This window comes from Lagenorhynchus albirostris, chromosome 18, assembly GCF_949774975.1.
Source record: "Lagenorhynchus albirostris chromosome 18, mLagAlb1.1, whole genome shotgun sequence".
NCBI classification, from domain to species: domain Eukaryota; kingdom Metazoa; phylum Chordata; class Mammalia; order Artiodactyla; family Delphinidae; genus Lagenorhynchus; species Lagenorhynchus albirostris.
The window spans coordinates 63,409,088-63,423,768 of NC_083112.1; the positions used below are offsets into that span (position 1 = coordinate 63,409,088).

The 14,681-nt window shown below is 37.9% G+C and overlaps 1 protein-coding gene across 1 annotated transcript in view; it reads left to right on the plus strand.

The window, feature by feature from the left end:
- The window catches only part of GPC6 (glypican 6), a 1,081,720-nt gene that overhangs the window by 737,632 nt on the left and 329,407 nt on the right, over positions 1-14,681 (plus strand). The window contains exon 4 of the mRNA XM_060128753.1: positions 5,428-5,593. Within this exon, the coding sequence (XP_059984736.1) occupies positions 5,428-5,593 (166 nt within the window). The remainder of the gene's footprint in view (positions 1-5,427; positions 5,594-14,681) is intronic.

Genomic DNA, 14,681 nt, shown 5'->3' on the forward strand with positions numbered 1-14,681 from the left:
TGGTTTCTGTAGCTGTATTGTAGTCTTTATTGTTGCTAAATGAGCACAGTTTTCTTCAGTAGGAAATTTTTTCTAATAGTTCACAAAATTTACAAATTCGTGGCATTATATTTTTGAGATCTTATTCTATCCTAAATTTTAAATAAGAGTTTAAAATATTTATTTATTTACTTGGCTGCATTGGGTCCTAGTTGTGGCATGCAGGCTCTTTTGTTGCAGCGCATGGGCTTCTCTAGTTGCGGCGTGTGGGCTTCTCTCTAGTTGTGGCATGGTCTCTAGAGCACACGGGCTCAGTGGTTGCACCACACGGGCTCTCTAGTTGTGGCACACGGGCTCCAGAGTATGTGGGCTCAGCAGTTGTGGCATGCAGGCTCCAGAGCATGTGGGGTCAGTAGTTGTGGCACACAGGCTCCCTAGTTGTAGTGCTCCGGCTCCAAAGCATGTGGGCTTACTAGTCGCAGTGCGCAGGCTTAGTTGCCCCACGGCATGTGGGATCTTAGTTCCCTGACCAGAGATCTAACCCATGCATTGGAAGGCGGATTTTCAACCATTGGACCACCAGAGAAGTCCTTAAATATGAGTTTTTAGAACTCCTTTCTTTACTTTGGTTTTGCCAAATATATAGTTGTATCTATTGTTTCAGAATTATTGTTGTTGTTGTTTTAATGTTGCATATTTTCTAGAGACCAGCTGGTGAATGATTTTGTATCTGATGCGTATGAGAGCCTATTGAAATTAAAATCCTGGTATGGAAATTACTCAGAGGAAACTCACCACAAATTTAAACATAGATAATACACCCATTAGAATGACTAAAACGAAAAATAGTAATAATACCAAATACTGGCATGGATGTGAGGAAAACTGGGTCTCTCGCGTATTGCTGGTGGAAATGTAGAACATGCCGCACTGATCTAGAAAATAATTTGGCAGTTTTTTACAAACTAAACACACTCACCATCTGATCCATCAATTGTGCTTTCGGGCATTTATCCCAGATAAATGAAAACTTACGTTTGTGCCAAAAAACTGTACATGAATGCTCATAGCGACTTTATTCCTAATAGCAAAGTACTGGAAACAACCCAAGTATCCTTCAGTGAGTGAAGAGTTCAACAAATTTGGTACATCCAAACAATAGAATACTACTCAGCAATAAAAAGGAGTGAATACATGCAACAACTTGAATGGACCTCCAAGGTATTATGCTCAGTTTAAAAAAAAATGAAGCTCCATATGTTATTGGATTGGCCAAAAGGTTCATTTGGGTTTTTCCGTAAGATGGTATGGAAAAACCCGAACGAACGTTTTGGCCAGCCCACATACAAAGTATTGATATATGATTCCTAAAATGATAAAATTATAGAGATGACAGATAGATTAGTGTTTGCCTGGTGATAGGGACAAGGGGTGGGGTGGAGGAAACACAAGAGAGTTCTTCTGTGGTGATGGAAAAGTTCTATAAGTCGATTGTGGTGTGGTTACACAAATCTATACATAGGATTAAATTGCATAGAAGTGTCTACACACACACACACACACACACACACACACACACACACACACACACAAATGAATACAGGTTGAAAAAATCCTGAAAACTGAATAGGTCTATAAACTCACTGGCAGCAATGTATCAACCTTAATTCCCTCATTTTGATATTGTCCTACAGCTATATGAGATGTTTCCATTGAGGGAAGGGGAGTGAAGGGTACCCAGGACGCCACTGGTTTTGCCGTTTCTTATGAGTCTATATTGATTTCAATATTAAAAGATTTTTTAAGAGTAGCTGTAGCACAATTATTAAACACTATTAAACATTTAAAAATAGAACCAGCCCTTCATACAATTGGCATTTAAAACAACCTTCTTTTCAGAGGCTTACTTCTAAAAGTCTTCAGTTTGAAGTGGTGATTTTTTATTTCAATTCAAACATGCAGTTGTGTCGAAAAATATGGTCTGTGAACATAAAAGCTTCAACTTTGCTCCTTCGCTCGGTTTTCTTCTTCTTAAAATGCCCTTTATTTGACCAAGAAGGATATCATTTCCCAAAGTACCGAGAGAGCCATATTTAACTTGAACAGCACTGTTCTTTTAGGTTATTAAGGCTGTTCAATTTTCACTATTTGTTGCTACCCTGAGTTGGAGACTCTTCTGAAACAGACTGAGAAAACTGTACTAGTTCCAACACACACACACACACACACACACACACACACACACACACACACACACAGAGCAAAGCTTTGGAATTAGTGCAATCAATAACCTTTGAAAACAGTATTTAAAAGCAACAATTGAATGCTAAGATGTATAAAACTATCTTGTGCCTTTTTTTTGAATATCAGCGTGACCAAGGAATCAAGAAACACACTACAGAGTTCAACTGAAAAAGCATTTATTGAGTACCTATATATCATAATCGTAATACCTTATAATGACATGCATGTTATGCAGAGTGGCACAGGTTATAATGATGATAAAAGAGTCCACACTCTCCAAGAGATCTCAAATCTGCATCCTCCATATTGACAAATACCCTAGGCTTTATATTGGCACATTTAGTGAGAAGAAGCAAAGCATCATATAATACCAATGGTGAGAAAACAAAAAATCCAACAGAGTCAAAGGAAGAAATAGCTTAGCCGGCTTGGGTGAAAATAGGATAGGTCTCTGGAGAGAGACATCAAGGTCAGGAGAGGAATTGCAAGGCTGTGAAAATCAAAACCCTATGGACAGTGGTTTGTAGGACTACAACCATATACCAAATAATAAAATGTATAAGAATTTGGAATTCCATAGACAGAGTTATCCTCTCTGTTCTCTGAATGGTACGGGATACGTATAGATAAAATAAATTAAAAAAAAAATTCTGCCCAATTGTGGATAAAATTTGGCATTTTCAACAAAATATCCTATAGATATTAGATATCCTATATCTATTAGATAAATAGACATGGTGGCACAGATGTATGCTCAAAAGAAAAATCACCAGACTTCTCTCTTTTGTTCTCATTTTTTCGTTTTTGTTTTGTTGTTGGAAAATATGTCTTAGAATTAGTGGATACTAATACATTCTTTAAATAGTTTTATAAATAAAGGCTAATTATGGACTTCCCTGGTGGCGCCGTGGTTAAGAATCCGCCCGCTAATGCAGGGGACACAGGTTCGAGCCCTGGTCCGGGAGGATCCCACATGCCGCGGAGCAACTAAGCCTATGCGCCACAACTACTGAGCCTGCGCTCTAGAGCCCGCAAGCCACAACTACTGAGCCCACGTGCCACAACCACTGAAGCCCACGCGCCTAGAGCCTGTGCTCTGCAACAAAGAGAAGCCACCGCAATGAAGAGTAGCCCCCACTCAATGCAACTGGAGAAAGCCCGCGCACAGCAACGAAGACCTAACGCAGGCAAAAATAAATAAATAAGGTTTTTTTAAATTAAAAACAAAAGAAAGGCTAGTTATATTTTACTTTATTTGATTTGGACTACTTAATGTGCTAACTTTTTATTGTTGATCGGGTTAATTCAGTTTTATTAAAGCCAACATTAAATTACCAGGAAAAATAAAAACCAAAAGGTTAATATGTTATTTTGAAATTTATTATAAATAAGGTGGATTAATGGATGGGTGAGAAGGATAGATAGATGTGTGAAAAATCAGTATAAGAAAACGTTAAATGTAGAATCTAGGAGTGGGGATATGGGTGTTCACTATAAAAATCTTTCAATTTGTCTGTATGTTTGAAAATTTTCATAAAATTTTGGAAAGAAAATGCAAAAAAGGAAAAACATCAAAAGGACAGCCAGAGATTTCAGCGCCCAGATAGATGGATAGATAGACAGATAGATTGACAGATTGCTTCATTTCCTGAAATAATAAACTAGGGACTTTGTCAGTATTCTTGACCTCAAACAAATAGACTGCCAAATGTTTCTCCAGCAAAGATGGTTTATTCAGGACCAACAGAGAATTGCAATTTAGCAAAGGAAAGAGAGCACTTCTTTAGAGGGAAAAGAAAGTTAGTTGGGAGGGCTGTGATAAACAAAGAGTCCATGGCTTTTCATTGGCTGAGTCCTTGCCAGGAAAGGAGTCTTTCTTCTTGCCATTGGGCTCTGCTCTCCTTGCAGGGCTTGAGAGCTCCCCCTTCTGGTCTCCCAACTCTATTTAATTGAGGGTTTCATTCATTAATTTTTTACAGTATACGGCAATTAAGAAAATGTTACAGAAACCAAAGCCTTGCATGAGAAACCTCAAATGTGGTTTCTAGGTAAAGGATAAAATGCTGGAGATTAGCTTTGGGAGTGGAAAGTATCCATTTATATGGAAATACCTTTTCCTGCCCCACCTTTACGGTGGTGTTATGCTTTGTCAGTATCTGAATGTTCTGGGCATATATTGTCACCTGGGGGCCCAGATCTGTCCGATAAGACGCTCCAGGAGATCCAAATGATACGAGTTAGGCTTGCCTTCAGATGGAGAGCACAAGAACAGAAACAGGTAGCTACTTAACTTAAAGATAACATTATATGGAACCAACCAAAAAAATACCTCACTAATGTTTATATCCAGTCATGAAAAAGAGCTTTCTGTATTTTTTTCTGATTTTGGTCCACACCATTTTAAATATTCTTTCCTCTTAAAGTCAAATTGGAATTTTCAGTGAGTCTAAAAAAGACCTGATTGGTTTAGAATTGATTAACCTAGGAGTATTCACTGCTTATCGTATTCAAGGTAAATAGCACTTGATTATCGGTTGATTAGTAGCTCCTCTGAATTACTGCAAGCATTTCTCTTCACATTCAACATTGGATCCATCTTCCAAAGTTCCCAGAACTGCAAAGCTTCAGATTCCTGAAGAGGGTGCCTTGACAGTTCCATTGCTTCTAAGCAGGCCTGGATCTCAGAAATCCCAGACAAGCTGATATTGATCCTTTTAAAAAAGTTATGTACAAAGGAAGTGCTTCTGCAAACCTCCTTCAGAAACAGGGTCAAATAACCAGTTGGAAAATTTTCTAAAGGTGTCACATTAAACTTTAATAATACCTTCATTTTTATGGGGTTTTAACTTTGGAAATTGCTTTCACATGCATTATCTCATTGCATGTTCTATTTCATTGAAACAGTGTCTAGGTTTTAGGGCTAAATTGCAATGACATAGATATCAAAATGTTGACAAGGACAATTCAAGAAAAATGATTACTACTATGCCAAACAGAAGTATTGACAAGGAACTGACTGACTTTAAGATCAAGTACTACAGTGTGTTGAGATTCTGATGGTTCCTTTAGCCTGCTGCCCTACTGCTGGAGCTTTCTCAGAGCCATTTCACCTTTTTTTTTTCAAGGAGGAAATGAGTCACTTCTTTTTGTCTCCTTCCATCCTTCTTATTTCTGATTTTCTTTTTCTTTTCAATCAATCTCCAGGTGAGCCCGACCCCAGGCTGCATCCGTGCGCTCATGAAGATGCTGTACTGCCCTTACTGTCGGGGACTCCCCACGGTGAGACCATGCAACAACTACTGCCTCAATGTCATGAAGGGCTGCCTGGCGAATCAGGCTGATCTCGACACCGAGTGGAATCTGTTTATAGGTAAGGAGCGGTTCAGCGGATCCAAGGACAGGGTGTGGGAACAGCAGGCGTTCGTGGTACCTGATGGGCAGGTCCAAACTGGTGATGACTTGTAGAGACTAGGAGGATTAAAACAAACACAGGTGCGTGCGCACACACACACACACACACACACACACACACACACACACACACGGGCGCGTGCGCACACACAGCGTTTAGCAAATTATAAATATATTGCATTTTTCTTTATTTGTTGTAAACCTGAAAAATAAGACTTCCTGGTCTATTGGGAAGGACAGTCCTGTTAAAGATTGTACGAACCAGCTGTACTGAATTAGCTGCTCTCTCCGATGAAGATAAAAGTAATCTTGTTGAATTTCTGGGAGCTCCTGTGAGTAAGGGACATTTTAGAAAAGAATTTTGTTTTAAGAAAAAGCCCACAGTACTGTCTCTTTCTTATTTGTAGTATCTCAACATAGTCACAGATATTAGTAAACAAGTCCTTCCTTAAACATCTATGATGAAAATAACTCAATATTTTGGCTAAAATATGCAGATTTTCTTCCTCAGTCTCTAGAGAAGAATGTTTTCAGCACAGCAGCATGAAACAGCCTTCCTGTCTTTAGAAGGGAGGAAGGAGGGAGGTGGGGAGATACAGGGAAGTTCTGTGAATCGCCACTGTGGTCTGGAGTGGCAGAAACCACTCATGGGTCTGCACTGCCAAAAGATATTTCCCAAATAGCTATCCAAGGATGAAAGGACAAATTTCATAGGTAGGCTTCTCCCAGGAAAATACACAGACCTTGAAAGAGTAAATGTGTTTTCTCCCCCTCTGTCAAATGGCCTTCAAATAAAAGTACTTTCAATTGCTTTTACTGGGATTGCATAGTGACAAGCAGAGTGCTGCCAGTAACAGTGGCACTCGTCAGCCTCAGAGGGACTAAGTTATTTATGCAAACCTCTAAACCAGAAGGCTTGAGTAAAGTCTTCTGACATCTAAGATTTGGGTAGGAAAGGAAAAAGATGCATCGGAATGCAAAGAAACCTTAGCCCACCGTGCAAAAACGCGCATTCAGCCTTGGCGTCAAAAGCCATTACCTGACACGCCATTATGCTTAGGAAGCCCAGAGAAAACTGTTTTGAAGTTTTAGAAAAAAGATTTTAGAGTGGGTAGATCCAAATGGAAGTCATCCAACAAAATCTCAGAAATCATTACAGAGAGAATAAACTGATGTATTCTTCTCCCTCCCTTCAGTGGGAGGACAAAATCCTTTTGTATGATCTTGGGTTACCTCATTTGAGAAATGAAGGAGTTTTTTAAAAGTTAATCATTAAGGTACCTTTCTAACTCAAAAATGATATGATTCTTTGCTACAATTTTTGTTCTTTGCTAAGATTTTGGAGAGAAGCATGAATATTTTTTAAAAAGTAAGCTTGATCTTCTAAAATATAAATTTACATGAATTTTGGCAAAGACGCTACCTAAATAATGCTAATTAAAAAATACTCTCATCCTTCATTAGTCTACTGAATTCAAAAGGAAAAAGTAATTCAAATGTATTATATTGGTATAATCATATTGTCACTTGCATACGTAAAGCCTAAACTAAAACAATTTTATAAATCATTGAGAGTGGTAAAATTAAAACAAATCTGTGAATTAAATGCAAACTATAAATAAAAAAAAAACTTAACGTTACCCAAAAAAGTACTCTCATCAAGAAATCTAAAAAGATTTACCTATTTAGAAAAACAGGTAAAACCTCATAGCATCACCACTCTTGAGTCATAAAGATTATTCATATGGTTTGGTTGAAACTGCCATAATTCATAACACAGTTAAACTGTTTTGGTCAGCTTGCAATCTATTGATGAAAGTAGGCATGTGGATTTTGTTAAGTAGAGCAGGACATGATTAAAAATGAGAATATGGGCTTTTTAACTTGTAAGAGCAACAGTGACTGCTTAATTGGCTTTTTTTTCTCAGTCCTGGCTGGGTATTTGACGTGAAACAAATCCTTATACTTCAATCAACTGGGTTTCCTAGATGCCAGTTTGATGTGAAATTGAATGTCTGGAAAATTATTTCATTTAAAAACCTAAAATTTGAACCCAGCCTATGTTGGAGTACCTGATGTTGTACCATACGTTGGAAGGGAACCTCATGGTAATCCTACCATCTTAATATATTTCATACCTCTTGCTCCCCTATCTCATTTTTTATTTGTCCTAGAGATCGCTAAGAAAATTCTTCCAATTTTCTTTCTTTGGGTTTTCCTATGGCATTGAGAATTGACCACCCACCTAGACTTATAGGGCAAAATATGTTCTTACTAATACTTGTCCGGATGTGAAGTGTTAGTTCACGAATTCAGTACGTGAATTAGTCAAATGTGCCAAGTCCATTTCCTATACAGATACATCCAAGATGACAGTGTTCATGAATGCAGCAGCAAAAGATCAGTGAGCAAATCAGTAATTCAACAAAAATTATATATAATAGCCCTCTCTCTGATTAGCACCTGCATCCTATCACTCCTGGGCTCCCAGCATCTTGTCATCAAACCCTTTACTCCTACTGCTGTCAAATGCACGTGCTGTCTCTGTCTGCTACGTTAGTGTCCTAGTTTATACATTTTTAATACATGGTCATCTAAAATGTTAACAGTGACATTCAGGCAACCATCAATAAAAACAAAGATCGAACTGGTGGCACATTCTCATCATCTTTAATTATGAATTAATTGAAAGTGATTTGTAACGATTTAGAATTCAGTTGGTGTCTGCATCGTGTCAAAAGAAAGGCACTCCACTGATAAAATGAAATGTTTTAAGTGTTCAAGTAAAAACCCCAGTGGTATTCCATTCAGTTCTGAGGTCCTGTAGTTTTTTTTTTTTTTTTCTTTTTTGTTTTTTTTAATCCTAGGGGAAAAATAAATCAGGAGTTCTACTTGGGATATATTTTCATAGTCTGAGGGAAAACGGTTTGTGGGCAGAACGCAGTCGTTTCGGTAATGTCCTGTGGTTCTTTTGAGTGTTTGGCATTGATACCAGCATTCCACAGATAAGAGTTGTTCCATTGGACAAGGGACCACGTTGCAGATTACACCTAGCTTGTGAACACAAAAGTTAAGGCTGAAGTTACATTTATATGGCTATAATAAATCTTGCTTCTACTTAAGAATCTAGGATATGTGGGAAAGCCTCCTCCTAACATCTGGTACCTTCTGTAACTAGAGAATAGAATGGACTGAGAATTAGAAAGGAAAAAAAAAATGGTTTTTCAGTATTAGGAAGCAAATGTTGGTGAGACTAAAGATGGATTCTGTGTTGTTCTGTAATTTTTTTATTACTGAAATGCTGTAGGATACTTATTACTGTAAGTAAAAGGCAAAATGATCTCTATAGTTCCATATAAAAGTGAGACCTTAACGTGTTTTTTCCCAACATGGGAGCTTAAGTTTTCAGGTTATCCCAGTTAGTGAACGCTTATACTCTTAACATATTAATTCAACTCATTATATTGAGTAAGCTAGACACGTACATTTTTTTGCCCTCAGGGAATTTGATGTAGTTAAATTAATTAATTATCAACTGTGATGAAGTGTTATGAAAATAGAAGCACGAGATGCTAAGTTTCTCCTCAGCGGGGGAACTTAACCTCATCCGGGGGGTCAGGGAAGCCCTACCTTGCTAAGTATAGAATAAAATACTTATTCTATTGAATAAGTATTGAATTATCATTGTCAAACATAGTTGATGTTGAGCAGCCGTAATATATATGATTGTGACATTATAGGCCCCAAGTATTAGCAAGTCCCCGTGACGATTTCAATAGGTCTAGCGCGATCTATCAGCGGTTCTTAAATACTTGGTTTATTTTTGACACGTTTTATGATCAACTCTCACCACCACCACTGCAACTGACTTGAAATGGTAAGATTTGGAAAAATGTGTGTTCCTTTTTGTCCAGAAAAGGTTGAATTCTCTGGTCTATTGGTACCCTCTAATGAGGGAGAGACAGAAGAGCAGTATTTTTAATTTAAGCCTTTAGGCCTTGGGCACTCGTAGATCAGACAAACCAGTGATATCAAACTTTCTGGGCTTTCTTCCTCCTTTCAAACCAATCAATTACTAAAGTCTCAAGACAGCAAACTGGCATGAGAACACAAACAGAAAACCCAGTGTAAGTACCACATCTGTGCCAGGCCAAGAGACAATGCAGTGGGTACTGTTCATTCATCCTCTCGTTTATTCATATATACAGCACATGTTTGCTGAGTGTCTAGCATGGATCTTGCTCTGGTGTAAGCATTGGAGTAGAGAAGATAAGGCCCTGCCTGCTGAGAACAGGGCTCCATATATGTTCTTTGAATGGAATAAATGGAAACAAGTAGGCAGAGGAATGGACAGGAATGCAGGAAGAGGCTGTTCTGTTTTACTTTGTAAGTCTACTCTTTTAATGGAAGTATGACTAATTCAGTCATTTAAAAAGTGCATATCCCTGTTGTTAACGGACTCTATGAGTGCAGGGATGGCAGAAACAAATCAGATAATGTGCCTGGTTCTTTCATTGTGGCAGCTGCTATCAAGTTTTAAATTCGAACCAGCCGCAAGGAAGCTGTGTTAGGTCAGTCAGAGGACTCGTGTCATATTATAAATGGCTGTTTGGGGGCACGGATGACTTTCTTAGGACCTGTAAGAGTTGTTTTATCCTCAGGGTATTCAGTGTATTCACAACTTTCTATCTGGGGGAAATGTTGCTAGATAAACATGTATCGTTTCTTATAAGTAAACTTGGGTTATCTCTTTATAAAATGTACAGGACTGTGAGATGTTGCCTTTCAGAAGGATATAAAATAAACACAAGGAGCTATTTCAAGCGTTTGTATAAGATACTCCTTTCAAAGACTTTCTTAAGCATGAAATCCTATAAATCTGATGCATGTTTTAGTTATAAAGAATTCCGTAGTAAATGTGATATGACTGTGGCTGATATATCCTGAAATGCCGTGTTTCAAAAACCTCTAGACCCTAAACATAGAAAATTATTTCAAGAACTGTAGCTAGCAGCAAGCTCTCAAGGCTTCTTCATCTCTACTTTGTATAGAGCAGACAAGAGCCTATTCAATAATACAGGCCAGAAACTCAACTCTTAAATTGAGGAACAATATAGCCAAAGCAATTATGGTAGAACCTGATCTCGCTGTTAGCTATAGAACTTACTTTTGCCCTTGTGCGTTCCTAGAAGCACCAAGAAAGATTTAAAAAAAAAACAACAGAAACACTTTATTTTCTATCAGTTGAAATCTAACCTCTCTCAAACCTCTGCCTTCCTTCTATAGTCATTGATTCAATATTCCTCATTTCTCATGGACATTTATCATATGCTGTGTTCTCTCTGTAATGCTGGCAGAATGCATAAGCAATGCTAACTACTCACTGAGAAAAAGAAAAAAGAAAGAAAACAGTTGGCTGGTACCCAGCAGCCTTTCACGAGCAGCATTTGTTATCAATTTCCTACGTTTAGAAAGCGGTTTACTTCTGAACTCTGCATACGTGAAAATATTTCTCTATGGCACAAGAGGGTTAAAGTCTTAAGGGTGGTATAATGTATGGGGCGATTCAGCAAACACAGAGGGAGGCATTTCCTGACCTCTGAACACTTACTAATACTGATCAGAAACTCAGGGGACTCATGGAACTTGAATTTCCATTCTGAATCAAGCAGATTTTCCCATGGATCAAAGCAGGCAAAGCACATGAAACCTAAAATTCCTTGGTGTAACAGACAAGCAGCCCTTCTAAGGTATGCATATGTGTTTCCCTGATCCCCAGTGCCAACTCCTGTTCGTCCATCTCTTCCAGTTCCCACATACTCAACTTCTGTACAATTTATAATTATAGTTATTCCATTTTCTACTTACTGATGACGATAAATGATATTCTAAATTAGAGTTTCAAGCTGGAATTCATGGCACAATATAATATGACACTAAGCAATGGTCTGTAACATGGCATACCTATTTTTGCAAGTATAAAATTCTTTAGGATATAAAATGTTCCATTTATAATGGGAATTTCACTGAAATACCTCTCCTGCCTTATCATGCTCTCCAATTTCTATGAGAACCAGTTACAGAAGGATTTCGTTTACCAGGAGAAAGCAGAGCACATCAGAATTATTCAAAGCGGCTCGAGAATTGCCTTTGTGTTTGGGATTTTACCTTTTGCTTTTAATTTACACTTCAATTTCAGGGTTTCCTAAAGATAAATGGTTTAATTTGATAATTATTTCAAAAAGTACTTGTGTTTAATAATCAACATCTGATTTTAGTAACATGATCGTTTTCACTGTCGTGTTTTCAAGTTCAAACTATAACACAAGATGTCTGGCTTTTGGCATGCCAAGAGAAAATATTTGATGATTCTTTAGAGTGGAATTCAACAGATTCCAAGTTAAATAGATCCCAGAAACCCAGGCAAAAATCAGACACTACCATTAGCCCGGTGACATGCTTAGCAATTCTGATTTCAGGAGATGAGAGAAACATGAGGTAGAAGAAAGCGTTGTGCTGTGGAAGCTAGAAAATAAGAAATATAGATAGGGTGAAGTTAGTGGATTGGTAAAGAAGACACTAAAACACGTGACCGTTTACAAATAGCAAACTTATAACACGTCCCAAGGCCACTGAGACCTAAAAGTCCTTCATGTGGTGACCTGTTTAATAGAATAAAGGAGTGGGGGAAGTTACCTCCTGAAGTATTTAGATCTCTCTAAAAGTCCTGATTAGTAGCTAAGATGAAAATCTTTATTTTAACCCAAATAAGAAATCCTTGTATAATGTTGCTGTACTTTATTAAAACATCTTAATAACAGTAGTGTTAAATGAGGGTACTTGGACTTCATTTCTCAAAAACATAACATTTACATTAACATAGATATAATTAAATCTTAAATAGAAGTATATTAGATAGAAGAATCAATAGATCCTCCACTTGCTCTAAAAGTTCCTTTAATTCGTGATTATCTCAAGAGTAGAACTGCTGATCACGTCTTAATGTTTGAGTCACTTTTGAAATTAGTTTTGATTTTCCTCAGACTGTTTCTTTAACACTAAAAAAGTCTTTTTGAATCTTATTCTTTTCATCTTCTTTTCTTTGTGGATTGTTTATTATGAGCAACCTCCAAGGAATCAGGGGAGAAGCCAGATTAGAAGAGACGGGCCTGTGAATTATTCTGATGGTTAAAAACAGGTTTTCATTGGTTACTCTAAAAGGGAAATGGGTATAAATGTCCTTGGGAGTAATTTAAACTTTTGAGAACCTTCATGGTCTGTGAAAACTGTGAACTTGTAAGTCACTTAAAAATATTGTGTCGGGCTTCCCTGGTGGTGCAGTGGTTGAGAGTCCGCCTGCCGATGCAGGGGACGCGGGTTCGTGCCCCGGTCCGGGAAGATCCCACATGCCGCGGAGCGGCTGGGCCCGTGAGCCATGGCCGCTGAGCCTGCGCGTCCGGAGCCTGTGCTCCGCAACGGGAGAGGCCACAACAGTGTGAGGCCCGCGTACGGCAAAAAAAAAAAAAAAAAAAAAAAAATTGTGTCTACAGATGTTTGGGAATATAGCCAGGAGAGAATTTAAATTAAAATAGAGCATGAAATATGCCTTGTCCTTCAAACAACAGCTTATATATAAATCCCACATAAAAAAAAGATATGTCCTCGATTTTTTTCTTTGCATGGATTTAAATAATTTGCTACATTAAGAATTTCCTTTATTATGACCTCTGAAGAAGTGAAAATTAGAAAGAGAAATGAAAAATAAGTCATTGAATATATGACATTACCCCAAGAAGAGATATAAGTATCACATTTTTATTCTTTAAGGTGCAGGGATCTTCTAGAAAGAAAGATAACACTGATAATTAAACGTCAAAAAAAAAAAAAAGGTCAGTATTCACCACTAAAATCTCAATGCTCAGGAAATTAACTGATTTAATGAGAGGCCTAAATATAATATCAGATGGAATAAATAAGCTGGTAGATGTGAGAGAGTTTTGGAAGTACTCTTGGGTTGCCAGAGCTGATGTGGTTTTGAGATTGACTGAATCAGAAAGTGACCCCTGTCTTACCTCGGCCCTACATCTATCTCCCATAGCGTCATACCAGCTTGAAAAAGTCAGGTCTCCCAGAGGAAGCAGAACCATTCTTACGTAAAAGAGTTTGTTGACTTCAAGAAGGAGAGTATTCTCAGAATCCATGACAATCAGCTGGGGAGGGCAGTTTGGAGCCCTTGATCTTATTACTTACCGATAGGTCTCCTGATTTTCTAAATTCAACGTCCTAGACTTTTTTTAGATTAGTTCTTTATCTTTAACATAGTTTAGTGCTCCAGATTCTTCTGTGTTAACATAGTCATAGCAATGTATTCCGTAGTCCAAAATCTATGTGTGACACCCAACCAGATGGGAAAACTGAAATCACCGATAGTCCTAAGAGTGTTAGGCAGGAATAATTCTACAAATACAGTGCACAGTGCACTTTTAAGGTGTGGATCGTGCTAGGAGCTGACTTCTAGAAGGTAACTCCGCAAAGTGAAATATATATGCATACATCCCTTCATTCATCAGCCTTGTAGTATTTTCTGTTGAATTGCTGTGTCTGAATATAAAATATTTGGCAAGTTCACGGTGACCCGATTTAATATATGCCTAATACTGCCATTTATTGGTTGAAGATCCAAATCTGTACTCCTCAAGGTTGTCCATGAGAGAATGAATGTTCAAGTGTGCCTTGCTATTTACCTGCAGTTATAGTATCCAAATTCTAAAACTATGAGAGAGTTGTAAGAAACTTTATTCCCCTTTTTGGGTGGTTCTGGGTTCCATTTGGAGAACATGACATGCGTATAACAATAGCTAACATGTATTGGACATTTACTTTCTATCAGGCAATATTGTAATCTTTTTACACTTTGCATCCTTACCACAACCCTATGAAGTGGTCAATATTATGATTTCCATTGTACAGATAGGTGACCTGTCCAAGGTCATCCAACATGCAATGCCAGGATTTGGCTTCAGAGCCCAGGTTTTACTAAGTGTTTA